At 39.4% G+C, this 23,035-nt stretch overlaps 1 protein-coding gene across 1 annotated transcript; it reads right to left on the reverse strand.

Annotated features, from left to right (window-relative positions):
• Nucleotides 1–275: 275 nt before the first annotated feature.
• LOC139464353 (sodium- and chloride-dependent GABA transporter 3-like) lies at nt 276–14,231 on the reverse strand. Its single transcript, XM_071245882.1, has 13 exons — nt 14,102–14,231; nt 12,883–13,014; nt 12,045–12,309; nt 11,396–11,528; nt 10,982–11,116; nt 10,309–10,412; nt 9,322–9,446; nt 6,169–6,281; nt 5,653–5,781; nt 4,856–4,955; nt 3,779–3,879; nt 1,420–1,590; nt 276–386 (listed from the first exon to the last, which is right to left on the reverse strand). Exons 1-13 carry the CDS (start codon nt 14,214–14,216, stop codon nt 276–278), a joined length of 1,734 nt encoding a protein of 577 aa, XP_071101983.1. The 5' UTR covers nt 14,217–14,231.
• Nucleotides 14,232–23,035: the final 8,804 nt, after the last annotated feature.

The raw sequence follows: 23,035 nt of genomic DNA on the forward strand, positions 1-23,035 counted from the left end.
GCTGACTATATTATGAAGTAAATTGTTGAACTTATTTTCATCTCTCATTAAAGCAACATTTCTTACAGTACATTATCACAGAAAATACCTTTTCACGGCAAGCAGCTAACACAGATGTGATATTCTGAACACATATCCATGATGCAGGTGTCCGTATTGAAGACAACAACGGCGAAGGTCAACAGCAACTACAGCATTATAAGTATCCAGGAAAAATGAAAGAAGAAAAAACACGTTTGGTCACAGATAGTTGGAAAAGTCGTGAGTTTTCCTTGTTAGGCGGAATTATTCGCATGTTCTACCATCGGTTGTAAAACTTCAGTGAATTCTTCCTCTGGCGGTGATCGCCTCCAGTATTCATTGGGTTCGAAAGTTTTCTTCAATTTCTGAAGTGAGTCAATGAGGGAATAAATCATAATGATCAAATAGTCCAAAAACACATTCTTATAGTCAACAAACACAGGATCGTTCATAAAAGCAGACCATGTGATTAAATTAATTTAATGCTTCTAATGTCTTGTGCAATAAATCACTCCTTGTTCTAGACAAATATTTGTAAGGTACTTTTATCATAGCAAACATAAAATGGACTTATTGACATTCACATCCTGTTTTATTATGCCTCAAAGTTAGATTGACCAATCAGAGAGCAGAACTACTGACCCAAAATTATCGCTTATACCGTCAGTAAAAATCCGAGATGGTTCTTACTGACCTTATATAGGACTGTATACCGTCAGTAATATCAATCTTGGAATTTCCAACACCCACTTCAAATATTTAACTTGAAACATCTGGTACAGAAATTCGTTATTCGACACTATTTTGTGTTTTGTATCATTAATTGTGATATGCACGGACATTAAATCACGTTCGTGACTTTATTGATAAAGATTATAGTTACAATTTTCAACAAGGTTGGTCTCTAAGGTTTGAAGAGTAGTCTCCCTTTGACCATTAACGTCCGCGTACGAAGCTTATAAAAGTAATGTGATATGGATACCAAATAGCGTAAATGTTTCGGCATTATAAATTCGTTATGGTGGCTTAAGTTGCCGTATACGGTGTCAGATTAGGTTAGCAGAAAAATAATGTGCGAGGTTAGGGTTAAGAGCAACTTCAGAATTATAAATATCCAGGAATATACGAGCGAAGATCTTTAAAGAGATAGATCAACGACGTTTGGCCACAGATAGTTGGACACGTCGTGAGATTTCCTTGTGAGGCGGAATTCTGACGCCACGCCCAATATTGTTTCTGCTAACCTAATGTGACACCGTATACGGCATTTAAATACACCATAACTAATAATATGTCACCCTTATTAACAAAGCATAGCTATACAACAGGCAGCATACACCAACTGCGTTGTCCTCAAAGCTGAACATGTGATTCAGGTTAGATTCGAGTTGTGTTTACCTCTTTCAGCGTTGCCCCTTGTGTGTTGTAAACCGTCCAGATGAAGACAGTCGGTATCGGCAGGAGTGACGAAAAGGATATGAGCCATCCAACAGCTGTTGCCCAGGTGGGGTAGATGTAGTCATGGTACTGAGGGGGTCGGTAGGAGTACAGGGAGTAACAGCAGATCACCTGGTACAACAGTTGGAGTATTACACATACACACAGTACCCTTGTGCTTGTCCTACTGGACTACAAAAGCATGGTGTGCTGATCTCCATATATGTATCTCCCCTTTAGCATTCTACCACCCGTAAGTATATATCAGGGAATTACTATAGATCAGCATTTTACCTTCCCGTAAGTATATGTCAGGGAATTACTATAGATCAGCATTGCACCTTCACGTAAGTATATGTCAGGGAATTACTGAAGAACAACATTGCACCTTCCCGTAAGTATATGTCAGGGAATTACTGAAGAACAACATTGCACCTTCCTGTACGTATATCAGGGAATTACTATAGATCAGCATTGTACCTTCCCGAAAGTATATCAGGGAATTACTGTAGATCAGCATTGTACCTTCCCGTAAGTATATCAGGGAGTTACTATAGATCAGCATTGTAGCTTCCCGTAAGTATATCAGGGAGTTACTGTAGATCAGCATTGTACCTTCCCGTACGTATATCAGGGAGTTACTGTAGATCAACATTGTACCTTCCCGTAAGTATATCAGGGAGTTACTGTAGATCAGCATCGTACCTTCCCGTACGTATATCAGGGAATTACTGTAGATCAGCATTGTACCTTCCCGAAAGTATATCAGGGAATTACTGTAGATCAGCATTGTACCTTCCCGTAAGTATATCAGGGAATTACTGTAGATCAGCATTGTACCTTACCGTAAGTATATCAGGGAGTTACTGTACATCAACATTGTACCTTCCCGTACGTATATCAGGGAGTAACTGTAGACCAGCATCGTACCTTCCCGTACGTATATCAGGGAATTACTGTAGATCAGCATTGTACCTTACCGTAAGTATATCAGGGAGTTACTGTACATCAACATTGTACCTTCCCGTACGTATATCAGGGAGTAACTGTAGACCAGCATCGTACCTTCCCGTACGTATATCAGGGAATTACTATAGATCCACATTATACCTTCCCGTAAGTATATGTCAGGGAATTACCGAAAAACAGCATCGTACCTTCCCGTAAGTATATCAGGGAATTGCCATAGCTCTATGTCATGCTGGAGGATCGAACCCTTTTGGGATTATAGGTTAGAATTGGTGTCCAGCAACCTTTATTTGTAATGAGAGGCGGTACTGGGATCGGTATTGGTTGATTTCATGGTACGATGCTCACAATATGTCAATCACTGATATGTGACTAAATTATTTACAGTCAGACTTCTAATAGCTGAAATTTATGTATGTTGTAAGAGCTTTCTAAATTAAGTCTCGTGTGTCTCCTCCATAGCATTGGTTTAGTCTTCCTCAATGGTGTGGATATGGTAAATCTTGTCCACCGTTTGCTTGTGCCGGGTTCAGGTTCCGATAGAGTATTTACTTGCTACAGGATATTGATAGAAAATTGTTGACTGCAGCGTTCAACACCATTCATTCTTCCGTTTAGTCAGGAAAGGACTTTAGTTTCCAAAGGAATAGATATTGAAAAGGTGAGTAATGTAAAGTAATTAAACAACGAAAGACTTAGTTTTATCCTCAAGAAGATGATCAGGTTTCAGAGCCATGGGTGAGCGAGTGCCAAGATGCTAAATTCTAGTTCACCATCCAATGATGACATACATTGTCGTCAGGTTGGCGAACTGATATTATTTTATCTGAAAACAAATGTTAAATTCAACCTGCCTTAATCATTGCCACACCGTCATTGCTGCATAAGCTGGAAATATGGTGAGATCTAGACTGTGTGAAGAGTAAATTTGAGGGCGTTTCTAAGATCGGAGTCAAAGTAACATGACTTTATGTAACGTTTCTGAACAATCGACAGACGAGTGAGTGTTGTTTTAGCGACGCTTTGAACAGCATTTCGGTTTTGTAACATCTTTACAGATGTATGTGTGATGAGGACATGTTTCGTTCATATATTGATATTTGGCCTAATAGAGCTATCTTTGCGCTTTAAGGATTGAATAAAGTGGTCAGTGTCTACACTTTCCTCACAAATCGGGGCTTTCCTCACATTTGAGGAACGCAGCTAATTATCTACTGATATATTCTTCGAATTATGTTATACGCGGCTCGGCGACTATTCAATAAGTTTTAAAGTGTCAATATTGTATGATGTAATTCGATGTTTCAGGAGTATGTCAGTATCAAAGCTTCAGTAATGAAGAACTACTTACAACTAGAAACAGAGGACACACAAACTTGAAACTAATGACCATGACTCGAGGTATAGTCTTTCCCCACATCGTACGGACGTCCTCCTGGAGCCTTTTTGTTCCTGGAAGTAAATCATGATCAATTTATAACATCAACATACAGTGTATCTATAGACTGGCAAGCGTAAGTATTTAGCAAATTGAAATTGAAGGTAATGTACACATGTCACAGCCAAAGATAACGTGTCCTTTTGTAACTGATTTTGGACTTGGACATTCACTTATCTATACACTGGCAAGCATACCTATTTTGAACGTAATAAACACATAGCACACGCATATAAAACGTGTTATAGAATTTAAGGGATTTTGTATTAAGTCTAGATTACAACATCCAAGGCCTTTCAAAACGTTGATTGTGGACATGTGGGACCCGTGAAGATCCGAGGTAGAATAGGTCTTCAGCAACCCATGCTTGCCGTAAAACGCGACTATGCCTGTCGTAAGAGGCGACTAACGGGATCGGGTGGTCAGGCTCGCGGAATTGGTTGTTGCACGCCATCGTATCCCAATTGCGTGGATCCATGTTCATGATATTAATCACTGGATTCTCTGGTCCAGACTCGATTATTTACAGACCGCAGTGTCAACAATGATGTGCGATGAACCTCCCTATTTCGACCTGTATCATATGTTCTCATGTTCTTTCTGGTGAACAGTTGATTTGCCTTTGCATGTGTTTGTGACGCGTGCCCCCGGTGGATCAGGACACGCACATCTCGTCTCTAACACCTGGTATAATCGCATGTGTATGATATAGTCGGAATAGTATAGTGCATTCTGATTGTAGCAGATTTTTCTTATGATTTTGGAACGGGTTATGTTAATTGTTTATTTGATAGCTTTTCTGAAGTTTGAAAGAAAGTTAAAAGGTTAATAATATCATGTATTTGTACGCATTTGGTTGTACTACACATATTGTACACATTGAAATTTGACCATTGTGTTACTTTTACACGCCAAATGCTTATGAGCGTTATATTGCTGGAATAATGCTAAAAGCAGCGTAAAATCAAACTCACTAACTCACTCACTTACCATAACACCAGCCTACAACAATGCACTCAAGGATGCCCAACACGGCCGTTGATGGGAAGTAGGCGTACCAGTCAACCAGCGTCACCACGAATATCCCACCCTTCAATGTATAGATTATACAAAAGGGTTGACAGATCGGGTTGTAATAACTTTCTGATAATCATACATTTGTTAGATTCCCAAAGATTATTTGTCGTTTGATTTTTTTTTCAAACGTCATACTGTTGTATTGTTAAGAAGAGTATTATATGACGTCGTAAACTGACAACGTTTCCTCACAAAAATAATAAATTAACTACAGTAAATTGTCTTTGTAACAATAAATCCTTCCTATGTCTTATTTGATTATAAGGTGTGGCGAAGTGAAATTAGGTTGTTCGTTGGTCAAGATTATGTTGTAGTCCCTTACCACTTTCATTTATTGCCTCGATGCTAGATTGTTATTCTTCTGAATAGTATATATAGTACAAGTTTCAGATTACAAAATCGCATTAAACAATGTCTGTGGTACAAACTTGGATTTTCTACACGAGGTAAATATCAAGAACTCTTTTCAGCTGCGGATTACCTTAGGTAATGTAAAGGAAACCTGAATTGGGAGGTAACAATGTACCTTATAATGGGATGTATCGCGACCAAATGAATTGTGTTTCCAGAGGTTTTCATGCAAGCCTAACCCTGACTGTCCATATGTTCATGGTAATGCCAGCAAAAACGACATGTTCGCTTATACCTGTAAAATATATATCAGACCAAACGAGCATATTCACTGTTTCACGTGCAGTGTTCACCGTTACCTGTGAAAGATATATCAGACCAAACAGGAAGAGACTGAGGAGCACAGCACCGATGGTGAGCCAGCGTTGTTTCATCAACTTGGGGAAGACATCTTCCAAGGCAGCGACGACTATTTCCACACACGGAACCTGCACCCATACACATGTTGCAACAGTGTGTCACGTTTATGGCTACTTTGGTATTTGAGAAATGACCGCATCTTAGTTACATCCATAGTGTCTCAGCGTAATATATGATAGAAAATATGACCGTGGTGCTTTCATAGGCATGTTTGTATATTGCTCGTGGGATCTTTAACAAAATATGCAAATTGTCGAAATAAGTGAAAAGCGCATGTATAATGCATAACAGATCATAAGACAGAATTTCCTCAGCCATCTTGTTTGATAATTGCTTGGTCAGATTAATATCATTTACGTTATTATAATTAATCCTACATTCAAATTAATATATAGGTTCATGTTGATAAACTATGTCTTATTTCTAAGCTGAGAGAATCGGAGCTTGCCCATTACCATAGTATCGATATTCAACGATATCAAGGTCAAAAAGGTCAGCACAGACCATAGCTGTGCCAGGGGGAGAGCAGAAATGACCTCAGGGTACACGATGAAGCTTAGGTCAAACCCTGAAACACAGGACGGATAGCAAATGTAATATGTATTCCACGTTCGATGCGAAAAATGATAATTTAAGTCCGGAAAGAAATGAACATGCCATAGTCATTCCGATCTCATTGATATCCCGAAAATTGATATGCTGTTAAGTGATTCATTTGAACAAACAAAAGACACACAGTAATAGAATAACGTGTCTAGAAACCTCCCATACATCGTTTTTGGATTCAAGCACTGAAGAGACTGTTCTTATCAGTGAGAGGAACTGGCCAGGGTCTGCCTTTCTGCACATGTGCTCTGAAGACGCGTGTGTATGTGAGTGAGTGAGTTAACGTTTGTAGTCACATCGGCAATATTTTAGCCATATCAAGACGAAATCAAGTTAAACCAGTCGACGAAAGACCGTAAAAGAACCAGATTATCACAGATGTAGATTTGGAACTAGCATGTACCCATACAAATTGAACTATTCATGACACTACAAATAGATATGGGCCAGAGATCACAAGCATCCAAAGTGAAGCCACCATACAAGAGACCAAGGGGGCGTACAGTACTTATGCAACCTACATGGTACCCCAGCAGAATTTACACCATCCCTCTGGCTACTGGCCATTGTTGGAAAGTTAAGCCAACACTTAAAATTTACAAGTGTACTACGATAAAAACTATAGCAGAATAATATGGTCTTACATACTCTCACAGGGGGATAATAATTACGCTACTTCAACGCCCCTTGAGAGTATAACCACTTACATTCGCTGATATCAAATTTACTCATACTAATTTTAAAATAAGAATTTATTAATTACAAACATGATCCTCTAAAATGTTGTAACAAAGATATTTCTTTTAAAAAGCAAATGATTAAATGAGAAAACGTGGTATTAAAAAGGTCCTTAATACTTTATGCTTTGAAATGTTTATCCTGATTTTCTTATCTCATCCCCGTTGGGTGTTTGATACGAATGCCAGAAAGTCTAGTGCTTTCAGGCATTTAGCTCTTAGACATTTAATATGTTACAAGAATGTGCGATGACTTGGCCTCTACGACTACTTTTATGGGATTGCCAGATAAAATAGTTCGGGATCCTTGTGTGGTCTATATTTTCTGCAGACAAGTATGCTATTAGTTTTAGCTTTGGGAAATGTGAAGCCATCGGCAAGTGACCATTTATGTATTTTATGGAGGCATAATTGCAGCTGTCTCTCAATAGTGGGCATGTTGTTACCACGACAAAACATAAAAATCTTCCACAGAAAGCGATCAGTCCACTGAATCGCTTAAAACGTTTGAGAGACTATTTATCTTGATACTAAATAGTGTGGCAGACAAAATTTTGCCTTGGGAGACACCCTGATCCTGATCATTATGATCAGACATGGTTGAACCCACTCGGGACGTGAAATTGCCTGTCACTTTTAAAAAATGAGGCAAACGACCTCTCACACCAAAAACATGTAAATCCTTTAACAGGCCATGCTTCCAGGTAGTCCCGTGTGCTTGCTCGAGATCAAAGAAAATTGATACTACGTGTTGTTATTTAGTATAACATTTTAACAAAGGATTCTAATCGTAAACCACATTGAATATTTGTGATAAAATTGTTGATTTCCAAATACCAAACAAATCTATGATTTACCATTCGTTCCATGGTTTTACAGATACAAGTGGTTAACGATATATGGCGGTAATTAGAGGGATCTGTATGATTCCGGCCAGGCTTTGGTATAGGGACTACAATGATATTATGCCACGAAGGAGGAAAATGTCTGAAAGGGTTTCGAGACATGATTCAGGCCTATGTTTCAAGAGCTGATATTGGATATTAGCAGCTTCTGTTGCGGTATCAGGAGCACGTCCAGGGGCATTTTGTAGCTCATGTAATGAAGAGACTTTATTATAGGCTTCACCATTGACTTAAAATTTACTTTTTCCTTCTCCTGTTGTTTCTGATATTTTTGAAACACAGGGACATAATTAGATTATGAAGAATGTTTGGCAAGTGTTTCATCAAGTTTATTGGCGATGTCTGTTTTATCAGTCAATAACTGATCGCCGTCCCCAAGATGGTGAACAGACGATTTTGAATCTTTGCCTTTTATTTTCTATATCATGTTCCACACCTTGACATTGGTGTACAGGAATTTATTTTGGAGACATAGTTCTTCTAAGATTGACACTTATTCTGTTTAAAGACACGTCGGGCCTTAGCACTTGTAATTATAACTTTATCTAAATTATGGACTTTAGGATGTCTGAGAAAATATTTTTTCGCTTTCTTCCTATACTTTCTTGCCTGTGTGCATTCGTTGTTAAAGCATGGTTTACGAATATGAGAATTTGCAGAGGAATTGTTTGGTCAGCCATGTCATTCAATGAGTCCGAAAACAACTAAGTTCTTGAAAAGGTCATGTTTTAAGTATTCAATACATAGTTTCTCATAGCATAACCAATTAGCCTTGGTAAAGTTCCATCTTGATGAATGTGGATCATCAGTAGGGTTTATAGGTTTTAGGACAGTAGGAAAGGGACCACTCCCACAGAGGTAATGGACCAACCATTCAAATTCATTATACAAGTTTGATTCTGTGAGGGACAGATCGAGGTCAGAATACGTTCAAGTGGCTGGATGTAAATATGTGTTTGAATCACCATTAAATATACATAAATTATTGTCAGAAATAAATTCCCCAATGAAGTATTTGCACTTCCAAATAGCGGGTTGATACGTCTGTTCAAATCGAGTTACGTTGCACAGTGGGATAAGATGTGTAGGATCTGTCCAGACAGCACAGGCATTGTCAAAAGGGTGACTATCGGAACAAATTCTAACATTTACCACCTACCTCAATCTGAGAGCGTTAATGAGTTCGGTTTTGCGCTTCTTGGAACATTATTCCAGTTATATCACATCCTGGCAGAGGTTCATCACTGTGGTTAAACCCCCGAGCACAGGGTATGTCAAATTTTGAAACGTAATCACAATGCTAGGCATGCTAATTGTAGAGCCTTCGACGACTTGTTGGATGTATCAGTAGGTTACTTACCAGAGGATTGAAACGCTTCAACAGTTACTCCACGCTGGAAGGCGACGTGACCAACAGTAGAGAAGAAAGCGAAGCCGAAAAAGACATTGGAGAGTGAATCCATCAGGCAAAAAATTATTGCATCCCTTGAAGAAACAATACATGAACAATATACTGAACAATAGCTTGTGAAAGATTGAAGTTAAAGTTTTTTAAAGATATTTGCACATGTACATTTTAACGACTAGCGGGCCAATGATTAGTTTCGATAAGTGAAGTCGTCGTTATATGTTGGTTAATTTCTAATTCTACCATTGCAAAACACTCGAGTTTGATTTGACCAATCAGGGGCTCAAATTTTACAAACTACAATACACATAGTATCTCTGTTAGTAACGTCATATTTTGGATGGAGGGACGTCATTACAGTGTGCAGTTCCCGTTAGGGAAAACAATGGTATGATCTCATTGGCTGCTTATGAAGTTGCTGGGTTCACACTTCCAATGCATCTCATATATGCAAGTAAATATATTTAGGCAAATGACAACGTTCGGGCATATACAGAAGTATATTATCGTTTCCTCATTAGAAGTGAGTGAGTGAGTTGGGTTAAACGCTGCTTTTAACAATACTCCAGTTATATCACGGCGTGTCAGCTTGATGCGATACAGATCTTAGACGTTTACCACTTAGGGGAAACCCATAAGCACAGGTATCGTACTGCCCAAGGGACGCAACTCTGCACAGCGAATTTTGGCGCTTTAGACGACTTGGCCACACTCATTAGAAGCTAACCGCTTCCCCCATTATAATAACATTTCGCGTGTAATATTGCTATGGTAGAGTTGAGATAATCATAACGTAAATTCGAGACGTTACGTTACATTTTGTCGTATCATACATCGTGTTCTACAATAGTGTTGTACTGTCTTATACAATGTTTCTTATATACATTTTGATATAACAACTGGAACATTTCTGTGAAAACTCATTGACATGAAATATACCTGAAGCAGTTGTTATCTAGTCTGTTGTGTCCAGACATAGTGATGATACACCCCATGGCTATACCGAGGGAACCTAGGGCGTAGCGACACGAATGAATCCATACCTGCAACCATAGAAACGTGCCGTGTGTGCAGAAGCTTAAGGTATAACTTTAATGTTTGTTTGCATTTATAGGCATCTTAGGGTGTTCAACAATGTTCTTGACTAGAAAGCATGTATTATGAACTATTAATTGAAAGGCAATACAAAATTCTTCCTCTATTTTATTACGCATTCCCTGTTTTGAACACAGTGACTCTGTTTGTATTCGATTATTATCATATGCTTTCGTTTGTATTGAACAGACATACCCATGCGTTCCTTTTTTTATTCCATCAATATATGAATGATTTGGGTTTAATGCCACTTTTATGCTATTTCAGAAATAGGATGTGTACCTTTGTATTTGAGTGATCGAAGCAGAGTGATCTCACCACCTTATAATCCCCTATCCCGTCAGCATATGAATACCAACCATCTAGAATTACATGATAACGTGAACATACGCAAATAACATTGTAAACGTTGTCGAGGTGATAATTGCGGAAAAATATCAATGACGGCAATACAAATACTGTTTGAGAAAACAGTAATCGTACAAGTTAAAGATGCGTAAACAGATTTGGTACTAACTTTCGGGTCTGTAAGCTTGTCAAACTGGGGATAGATGTAGTAGTATATTCCTTCTGCTGACCCCGGAAGTAGACAGCCCCGGATGAGGAAGACGAAGATGAGGACATAGGGGACACCCACGGTGATGTAGACAAGCTGGTAGAAAAGATTAAGTCAGTGAGTGAGTGAATAAGTACCGACTAGGTTATCTAAAACAAACTGTATAATGGATCGGGATCTCATTGGTTTAATTTAAGAGATTGCTTGATGAGAGAAAGGATTATTAATGTATTGTAATCATTATATGTAACCATCAATATCAGTAGAATATATATCAGAGATAAATCATGTCCACGTAGTTCTATTTCCATCTACATTTGCAGGCGTGGACTCAGTCTTGCGAATGTAACGTGCCCATTGACTTTTGCATATTACCTTCCCTGTTACTCTTATTCCTTGAAATATCCAAACAAATAGGAGCAGTGTGGTGAAGCCCAAACATCCAACAAGATGCCATCTGAGACCTCCAAGATTGTCCAGGCCATCACTCTGTCCCAACAGCTGGAATCTGACGAAGGGAACAGCCTTATGTATACAGCCTATATTGGGGAAGACAGTGAGTGATTTGGATGTGACACAGCTTCGGACATTATTTTAGTTATTTGACGCCATGTCAGCTTATTGTAGAAGGAATACCTGCAGAGATGGATGTTTTAGACGTATAACATATTGGGGAAACGAGCACAGGTTCGGGTAAGAATTAAAATCAGGGCGAATCTTAGTCAGCCTTTTTCCACGATAGGGCGACCTACGAGCATAGGTTTGGTCCTGACAGACCAATAAGCATCATCATGTAATAGGTTATTAAAGCTAAGATAATGGCATAAATTGTAAACATATATACACATTGTTGAGTTATCTTTTCAATAGAATAGAATAGAATAAAATGGTGTGGGGCATTAGAATTTAATATCAGAGTGAAGACACATGCAAGATATGTTCTAAAGAACTAAACAGTGTGGGATGAATACTGCAGAAAGGCTTCTACAACAGTTTGTATATATTTAAGTATTTGTGAACGTACTTCCAGAATTCTTCAGCGGCTGTCATTCCACTGGCTGTTCCGTTAATGGAGTACACAGCGTCGGTTGTATTAGACGCTGTATCATTAGACAAAACTGACGCGTTCTTATTGTATATGCATGCCGGCGTGTTCCATGCGTTGTCGCAGTGGTCCCAGGGCAGATTGGGGGAGAAGGAGTGGTAGAGGTAGTAAATAAACCACGTGAAGCTGATGTTGAAGTAGCTAACGAATAACCACGAAACAACAACACTGCCAATACCTATACCTGCAATAGTAGTAAATATAAGGATCGGTATGTGAACGTGTCATACTGATTTACGAAACGTCTTCTATACTGAAAAATGTATCGAGAAGGTAACTGTATCAACGCCATGTTATCATTTACTGTCTGTTATGCCACTGTGAGTCAGCCCGATGTTGAAGGAAAGTGATAGAAGTATTAGTCCTTTACTTCTTCACCAAAACACACGACCACGTGTATGGTGGTGACCAATCAGGGATCATAATCAGATAATCAGTGTTAACATGGGATTGAAATCCATGTTCACTCAATTGCGGCACCAACGACGGCTTGTCCACCCATGCAAACCAACACTTTACGTATTGAAACGACGGTAGGTTTCCCTTTTGAAACTGTGGTAGGTATTCCTGTTGCAGCTAGATATATAGCTTACCTTTGAAACCTTATTGCCTATTGAATAGATAATGTTGCCTTTTGAATAGATAATGTTGCCCGCTTGAAACAAATCTATGTTACTCTCTTTAAACTTGACTTTGCTTCCCGATTGAAACTGGGGCTTACTTGCCTGTTGCCACTTGGGCATGTTACAGGTGTTACCTTTGAAAGCAGGACACATATTCCAGACTTTAATAGGTCCACTCTGAGAGAACTGTCCGATGGTCATCTCAAGAAACACACAGGGGATGGCTCCAATTATTGTGAAGAACATGAACAGTATCAGGAACGCTCCTTGTCAACAAAAATAAATGCAGCATTATTACTAAGATTGTAATTGTAAATATCGATAACGTGATCATATACTTCAATGGCAAACATCTCCAATATTTGCCGCCTTTGTAGTACCTAAGCATGTACATTCTGGACTATACATGAGTTAGAGGCGACATATAGTTGAATAGGCATATGTTGGCGAGACTGGCCAAAAAATATATTCTAATTCAAGACAGCTACAGGATAGCATAAAGTCACGTGTCCAAGGTCCTATTTTAAGCTGCATTCAGCAATATTCCAGCTATAAGACGGCGGTCTGTACATGACCATGAGTCTGGACCAGACAATCTAGAGATTGACATCATGAATGTCGATCTAAGCAGGTCTGGCCCTTAGTCACCTCTTATGGCAAGCATGGATTGCTGAAGATCAATGCTGACCCAGGTAGCATGTGATTATCTTGTGTTTCTAGCAACAAAGGCCGGTCCATTAAACACACGGCACAAATCTGTACCGATACATGAACATGTCCGGTTTTTGTAGGTCACATGCGTGGGATCGTTTATTAAGAATGAAAATAAACATGGCTACCAGTCTTCATCTCAAAGTAACTTTTTGTTCGGAGATATATATAATAACAAACCGTTCTGCTGATGTCCACAAAATTCACGTAGTCCGTAATATGTTTTCGTTCGAGCCAAGAATTCTGTGTGTTTTCCAATTGCAGCATATGAGTAATCTGACATAAGAGCCCAGTCAGAGGCCAAGCAGAGAAGTTATTGGCTGCCTGTAGAAAGGTTCTCCCCGCATTGATACTGTGACTCACAATCAGTTAGATCACTGGTTGTATCTATCGTGTACCCATGAGACAGTTCTTACCACAATTCTGAAACTGGACTAATTCTGCTCCCGTATCCTCACAGCGTCATGCAATTGATTAATCAAGCATTGTTGGAAGTTGTACTTTCCTGCATTTATGTTTCACCATTATATAAAACTACGAACTACATACATGACTAACATTGTAATAAGTGTAGACATGTGCCTAAAATATGTAGATTTGTGTAACTGTTCATATGATTTATTCGTTTTGAGATATAGATACCTCCTCCATTGCGCATGCAGTAGAAAGGGAATTTGATGAATGCTCCCGACCCGACACCGTATCCCAGAAGGGTGATGAGGTAATCCAGTTGACTGCGCCAATGTTCATGTGCCATGGTTGTATTCACACTAGTTCTGTGACAAAATAACACACCAAACACTAAGTCATAGTAACAGTGAGTTTCTGAGCGAAGTATCATCTGTGTATGCTATTCTCCCAATGACAACTGCCCTGATCACTTTTGTTATTTGAGTTGCCTATATATTCTTGATTTATATATTTATTATTTTTACATTTACAAGGTTTTTTAAGTTGCAGATTGGTTGATATCGTAAACAATGATATACACGAGGGTTAACAAAATAATTAATTTAGCACAATGTTTTACAGATAAATGGTTAACATACCGAATCATCAAAAGAGCAGAACGATTAACGATTTATAATATATATATAAATACTTATAAACGTTTAGTTATAGAGGTGTGGGTAAATGTTGACCCTTGTACATTACATGTCTTTAGTCGTTTAAATTATCATAGTAACCATTTAAAGCAAACAGAATGTGTGAGGGTACCATTTCCTAAGATTTTGATGTGCATGATTTGATGATCACTGCGCGTTCCACGTATCCTCGGGCCAAAAGCCGGATTCAGCACCCATGGTACAAACGTAGTGAGCATTGCATGCAATGACCGGACTTTGCGTACGACTCCCGAAATGAACTAACTTTGGATGTTCATTTCACATAACCTCTTACACATATGATCATCCTTTATTGCCGTATGCACAGAAACCATTGTGATGAATCCAGTGACCGATTTTGGGGGAAAAAAACACACCAAACAAAAAATAATTTACGAAATTGATACCCCCGTAAACACTTGCTCAAAACGTATTTAAAATGCATTTCATTTATTTAAATTATAAACAGATTGGAATATAAAATGCAGCAAAGATCTAGACGGGTCTGGGTGATCCTTCGCACGGTCACGGTGGCTAATCATCAGCTCAGGGCCCTTGCCCCCTCTACACGCAGCCCAGAGAGCGAATGGGACTTCTCCTAGGAAGCGCTGCCTGGTCAAACCCACCCAGAACTTTTCGAAGAATGTGAAGACCAACACTGCAGCCTTCTGCATTACCCAGACTGACAGAAGGGCTGTATTTAACCCGGGTACTCTCCCAATGTCAGTCAACAGATTGGGAGGTACCAAACCTAAGGCACCGACAACAATGGGGACTTGGACAACTTGGTTTTTGGGATGCAAGCGTGACATTTCGAAAGCGAGGTCTGCATATTTGCCATGTTTTTCCTGAAACTTGTCAATCACGTTAGTGTTGAAAGGGACAGAAAAGTCAATAATATAAATTATTACATTGAATTTATCAAAAAGGACAATATCAGGTTTGTTGGCCTGGGTACTTCTGGGGCTGTATACGGGCCTTTTCCAAAAAAATTGTATTTATCATTTTCCATGACACCCTCTACATATTCTGGGTCGTACTATGGACGGACCTCTCTGTATCAAAACAACAGAAACGGTAATAAAATGATCGAGCTACTCTATCATGTCGCACTGTATTTGTGCCAAAGCTGGGCATCCACTGACAATGTGATGCACAGTCTCATTAAGTTCCTTGTATAATGTACATTACATATTTACATTTTGATGCAACATCACACATTGACGGTTTCGAGTGGGATGTGACTTGTCCTGAGCAGCAGCAAACGGAAAGCCTTCTGTTTCATATTTCTATTATCATTACTTTTATGTACAAATCAAAACATAAAATGCAGCATAGAGGGTTTGGGTGATCCTAGCACAGTCAGGCTGGTTAGGATCATCATCAGCTCAGGGACCTTGCCCCTTCTAATAGATATGAATATTTCCTTGAGCGAGGAAGAAAATGTAAATGTGAAAATCCTTAAATGTTTACTTCCCAAAGTAAGTTATATTTCATTTTGAATATGGTGGGTGTAACGGTAGTCAGCATCAGTGTGTAAAACAAGATATTTCAGTAGCTCCCTTTGGGTATGTAGCGAGTACCATGCTTTCCGGTGAGAAAGGCCTTTGTTTATGTACATTCCGTCAAGATGTTTTACGGATTTCAGGGGATTGGATAACTGTGAGTTTCTCTATATTAGAAACTTTGTATAATAAACATCATGAATACTCAGTTTCTCTGTTCAGAGTTTCAGAAAACATTATGATGGGTATGTATTAGAATAGATAATGCTGTGTTTCCACCATGTGAACTGTTGGGTTCACACTGTTGCATGTTCCCTTATGCTGATACCTTTGAAATCAAGGCTCATACGACAACCTCAACTTAATAGTGCTAAGGGTCTGACTAAGCAAAAGACTATTATGCAAACTGACACGTTCCAATTAGGTCACTGATGTAATTCCCATTACCCGGTGGCAAGTTCTTCAGACAATTTGAGTGTGATACGTATGCTGTTAACTCTGTTCTAACTGATAATAGTATCTATACAAAGCTAAATTGCAAATGATGAGGATAATGTAAATGTATCATGGCAGATCTTCAGTGTACTGTTCTCAATTAGGTAGCATCCATTTGTTTATCAGGGTTGCCGCGATTTTTTTTTAAATGATCAAGCCCCTGTTTTACTGTAAGAAATTACATAATCCTTGCATTCTAGAAAAATACAACAAAGGGGAAAGCAAGAAACTGAAGAAGCAAGCTGAAATGTTTACACCAGGGCGACCAAATTGCCATTGGACTCTGGGAGATGAGTGATGTACGCAGGACCGCTGTCATTAACTATAAACTAAAGACAGCAAGTGAACATCGCCAAGCTACAGAGTTGATTAAACCAGAAAGCATGGCATCGGCTTTTCTGTTAAGAACCCATTGCTCAGAATGAGAGAGCCTGGCAAGAATGGAATGGAGAGACTGGGCGTCATCAGGGTGCACGTTCCTACACTTCCCTTCACAAAGGTTCCAGTTATACGACCAGCTCCAGACCATCATCAACAGAATTACTGGACAAGAACAGCTGCTGCTACTTGGGGACTTCAAGGAAAGAGTGGGTACTGACCACGAATCAAGGCCCTGCTGTCAGGGGCAATACGGAATTGGCAAGATGATTGAAGATGGATGAAGCTTGTGACGTCATCGGAACCATCACATCAGAGACCTTGGGTAGAGCTTGCAATCGACGAACAGCATCAACATCTGTAGTACTGCTCAACTCAATGATGGCTTCAAATTTCTTACTGTCTTACTTGTGATTTCATGATGTCCGAGAAAATGAAAATAAGTTTTAAATTTCTGTTTAATATTTCTGTCACTGTAGGTTGGTGAGAGAGTACATAATAGTCCTCGTTTCATGCCGAATGAAGATTCTCTTTGATGTACTCTTCTTGTACTACATTAACAGTTTCGTTGGCATGCATGGACAAAAAAATTCAAAATGATTCGTCTGTCTGCATTGTTTGCAAGATTTTACCCCAAGCAGGGAGCGGTCTTTTGCGATGTTCACGTCCACAGAACAAGTTCTGTCACTTGTTCCTGTGTATTTCTGTGAGGTTTGGACGCATATATCTGTGGATTATATCTTCCTTCATTTTTAGGTGTATATATGTTCTGTGATTTGGTTGTCACTTTGTTAACATCAACTGACAGGCTTCCCGGTATAACTTTGAGCCATGCATGATGTAGTATTCTCAAGACTTCGACAAATGTCAACACACTTCACTAGTGTGAGTTTGCGTTCTTGCAGTAGCCGTTTGCAAGTATTGGCATCATTTATGCCAAACACTATTTTGTCTCTTATCCCTAAGACAATCATAAAAGTAGCAGGATTTTACAATTTGCTTTAGAGTTGCGACATATAACCATCACTGTTCTCGTATTAAATTTAAAGCGCTCAAATGTCTCGTTACTTTAGTTGGAGTGTCCATCTTCTGCATAATAACCTTCGCTGAATCATCTTCAGAGGGGTCACATCCATTGTAGATTTGCAATCCTTCAATGCCCGTGGTAGAAACAAGATATGAGTTCATACAAGCCTTGGAGCAAGTTGCATATTTTTTGTTAGTAATGATACAATAATGTCCCCCCATTTCCTTCCACATAGTCCAGTTCTTTATTGGATCATCTCTCAACGTTATATGGATGGACACAATAAAGGGGTGTTTTTCATAGACGTATATTGCATTGATCGGGAAAAAAATCGTAAAATAAAATAAGTAAAAGCACATGTATAATACATACTAGGTCACAAGACATTACCCTGCAAGGAGCATTTATTCACACAAACTTGTTTGATAATGGCTTAGTCAGATTAATATTAGTTATGTTCTTACAATTAGTCCTACATTCAAATACATATATAAGATCATAAGCGAAACAATGATTTATTCTGACAGAATTGAGATTCCTCATTACCGTGGTATCGATAGCCAACGTCATTAAGGTCACAAAGGTCAGCACAGACCATTGCTGTGGCAGAGGGAGAGCTCAAACAATCTCGGGGCAGACGCTGAAGAGAAGATCATACCCTGAAGTGAGTGAGTGAGTTTGGTTTTACGCCGCTTTTAGCAATATTCCAGCAATATCACGGCGGGGGACACCAGAAATGGGCTTTCCCATGTCGGGAATCGAACCCGGGTCCTCGGCGTGACGAGCGAACGCTTTAACCACTAGGCTACCCGACCGCCCCTCATACCCTGAAGCACAAGTGGGGTAGTAAATGTAACGTTTATTTCCCAGTTTGATGCCCTGTCTTACTAAGTTCCATGTTGGAATGTTCGATCTCATTGATATTCTGTTTGAACACCAACGATAAAAAGTGTTGAAATACCATGCCTGGAAATCTTCCATACATCGTGTTTGGATTCGAACACAAAACAGAGACTGTTTATTATTATCCATATGACAAACTGATCAAGTGAAGAGAAGAACATACACGCTTTTAATGTGAAACATTGACTGTGGGTGTTTAAGGTGCGCATTAAGCGTGGCAACAAGCGTCCGTTAGTTCTTTGAGTGACACGGAATGCACCATGTCCAGATACTAATAATTACTAAAAAATATAATCAAGCCCCTGCTGTCTGGGACAATACGGAATAGCGAAGATAAATTAAGATGGACAGTTCCTCAACAGACACGATAATCTGTGCAGTACGGATTCCTTCTTCTAGACTATACCTTGGCAGAAGGTGTCCTGAAGATCCCGGTATCAGTTGACCTGATCATCCGCCACCTCAGTAATATACCTATACCTTTTTTGTACCTTGGTGTACTGCAGGATCAGGTTCCAGACAAAGAAGATACACCACACAAAGCTGAATCAATGTCAGCAAGACCTCATACCACAGAATTCATTACTTAAATAATCGTGGATGCTGCTGGAGTGCAAGAGAAGAGAGAGTGAACCAGTGGGTGTCTTTCTGAGAGGATCAAATCCATTCGCAAAGTTTACATGGTTATTGTTTGTTTGGTGCTTCTTGTCTATGACGGGGGGCTGTAAAGCAATCGAGTCTGGACCAGACAATCCAGACATTGATATTATGAGCAACGATTCACGCCGCCGGGGTACGATGACATGCTGTAGGCCAATTGCAAGTCACGTAACTTAACTTCTGTTCGGATTGGCAAAGTCAAAACTAGGTAATTTAGCCAAGACGTTTAACTTAAGCTTCAGGTATATCGATAATATGATATCGTACAATAACAATGAAATACGCTATTCCTTTCCATTGATTTACCAAGCTGAACTAGAAATAAAGGTGACCAGTGAGACCGCCTCATCTGTTTCATATTTAGATCTATGCATAAAGATTCAGAGTGACAAAAGACTGTATGGCAAGAGGAATGACTTCAACGTTCCAACAGTCAACTTTCCCTTCATGTCGAGCAATATTCTAGCAGCTCCAGCCTTTGGTGATTACATTTCATATCTTTTGAGATACAATCGAGCATGCTCTTTCTACCAAGTATTCAAAGAGCGTGTTCCGACTCTTGCTCAGAAGGTGTCTGATCAAGGTTACAACATTCAAGGCCTCAATAAAACTTTCAAAAGGCTTTATGGTTGACATGTGGAGGACATTTCTAAATTTGACGCATCAGTGACAAAAATTATGTCCGATGCAATTCCCTATTTAGACTTGTACCCTATGTTTCACCTGGTATCGTTACCTTTTGACAGTGATTCATAAACACATGCTCATGATATAGTCGGAATCGTACAATCGACTTCTATTCGATATGGAAAGGGTTGTGTCGCTATATTTAGCATCAACATTTTGTACAGTCTCTTTAAGGATGTTATTAAAATTTACAAGCTATTAAAACTCTTTACCCGTATTTAAATAATGACGACTCCCTGAATACAATGCGGCCTCGGCAATGTCGGACAAATTCGTTTTATGAACAGGGGGTTCCGTCTGGTATTTCCAAGACATTCTCACCATGTTAATGGCGATTGTCTTTACCTTTCCTCCCAGCACCGATTGTCATATCCCTCCCACTTTTGAATGCGATCCTTCGGCCATTGCGTTCATCTGCGTTGCCCAGATAATTATTGGGAACAACTCACAAGACACTTCCCGCTCATAAATAACGTTGTCCAATTTACGACTCTATCAAGTTGCGAGCGCATGTTCAAATCTCTCAAATGAGCCACGCTTCGTTCTTCATTGTTCTTTACGATTTATGGCGCTGCTATCTTATATTATGAATTTTACTGTCAATTGGGGACAGATGAGGTGACGTGAAATTGGGGTTTAACGTTGCGTCCGAGATTATTGCACTTACATAGCGACGTGCATGCCCGTGAGTGTGTGTTTGAGTGTGTGTTTGTGTTTGTGTGTGTGTGTGTGTGTGTGTGTGTGTGTGTGTGTGTGTGTGTGTGTGTGTGTGTGTGGCATTGAGGGGCTAAAACCAGGACTGGTCGGCTCGGAGTCAGTGTACTGTGTCTGACTGGGGTATTAAAATCCGCATCCGTTCGGACTAGTACAAGCGGCCACAAGCACACGTGCACACGTCGCTTTTTTAGTGCAATCATATTGACGTTAAACCCCATTTCACCTCACCCCACCTTTTTAGAGTGGTGCTAACTCATTCACTTACCAACGTTTTCGATATGTTATACTACTAAATTATTGATAGGGATATTCTCAGTGTTATGATGGGGACCGAATGTGACTGATTGCTTGGACATGTTATTTCTTTAATGAAATCCTTTGGTTTTGCTAACAAATGTTGAGCAGTATAAGAAATACAAACAGGTTATACATGTAAATATGTTATCTAAATGAATTATTACGTATTAAATACATGAAGTTGTTGAAGGTGAGACAGAAAATTGCAAATACTCTTAGATAAATCTGAACAGGTTTGTAAGCTCATGTACCTAAGTAGTCATCAGTTATTTTATTGTTGCCTACATAAGGTACAACGGCTCTAGTCGGAATTGTAAAATGTCGGTGCACGTTAACTTCTTTCAGTGGCATTTAGAAGTTGGTGTGATGAAGTAAGACGAGTTCTATGGATGAACAACTTCTTTATTACAATTAGTGCGACGTTTCGGTGTAGATCCTAACACCTTTATCAAGCAAGTGATGGATAGTGCTGACTGACTGACTGATATAGAAGATTTAAAGTGCGCTTTCCGACTGTAGCGTATTTCGCACACGGGCCTGGGCAGACCATTTAGTGTATTCCCTAAAGGGTGAAAGTGGTGTATGCAACCGAAGAGGGGGCTTTTAGGGGTTGCTTATATTGAATTTTTGGAATTTTTAAATTTGGAATAAATGCCGGGGTGGGTGGTGGAGGGAACTTAGGGAGCCGGGTGAGGTGGGTGTTTGTATGTTTATTGGTTTTTGGAATGGTAGATTAATTAGTTTTTAGATGCGCTTAATTAGGTATGTTTTGATTAGGAATACGCCTAGGGCCTTGACGTTTTCTAGTTTATTTTGAGGGTTTAGTATTTCATCTAGAGTAGGAACCTTATTTAGATTGAAGGTGGTTTGTAGTATGGGTTCTGTGTGTTTGGTAGTGGGTGCAGTGGGTGAGTGCGTGTTCTGTGGTTTCGGGTTGTTTGCAGTGTGGGCAGTTGCCTGTGGTGTGCCTTTTAAGTTTTTTTAGGTGGTTATTTAGGTTAGTGTGTCCTGTTTTGAGTTTTGTAATTAATCTGTCAATTTTTTTAGGGGTGTAGGATTTTAGGTTTGGCTAGTGGTTTTCTGAGCACTTTTTTAATTTGGCTATTTGAGTTTTGATATTGATTATGCCATTTTTTTTTTTTGGTTGTGTGGTATGGACTCCGAAGACTGGGTGGTTGGAGATCGGGTCTGAAGATCCGTCAGTGTATATGTGACACCAATTTGGCCATTTTTTGTGTATGTATGCAAGTGTGGTGGTTTTAGCTATGTTTGGGTCGGTTTGTTTATTTATTTGGTTTGCTAGCGTTGTGTCTATTTTGGGTATTTTGAGTTTAGGGGTGAAGATATTTGATTTTCTGCAGTTTTGTTTAAGATTTTGAGTTGGTGTTCATTGAGGTAGTTAGTTATTCTTTGGGATATTAGGGTGAGTAAGGGGTGTTTGCGAGCTAGAGCTTGGTTTCTTGGGCTAATGTTTTGGTTAATTAAGTTTTGGATGAGAGGGTTTGTTTTAGACGCGGCCCAGAAATCAAGGCTTGGATGTTCCCTGCGTAGATTTAGTGGCATTTCCCCTGTAAGTGCCTGAAGTGAGGTGTAGGAGGTGCCATGTTGGGTGCGTGTAATTAGTTTAAGGGCTTGGTATAATTGTATTGAGTCAAGTTTTTTAGATAGAGAGTTGTTTGGGGTATTGTATATGGCGCAGCCGTAGTCTTGATCTAATTAGTGCTGCATAGAGTGAGAGGAGGGTATCCTTGGAGGCTCCCCAGTTAGAGCCGGTGAGACATCTTAGTGTGTTAAGGTCTTT

This window comes from Haliotis cracherodii, unplaced genomic scaffold (assembly GCF_022045235.1).
Source record: "Haliotis cracherodii isolate W230 unplaced genomic scaffold, xgHalCrac1.p SCAF_17, whole genome shotgun sequence".
Classification (NCBI taxonomy): domain Eukaryota; kingdom Metazoa; phylum Mollusca; class Gastropoda; order Lepetellida; family Haliotidae; genus Haliotis; species Haliotis cracherodii.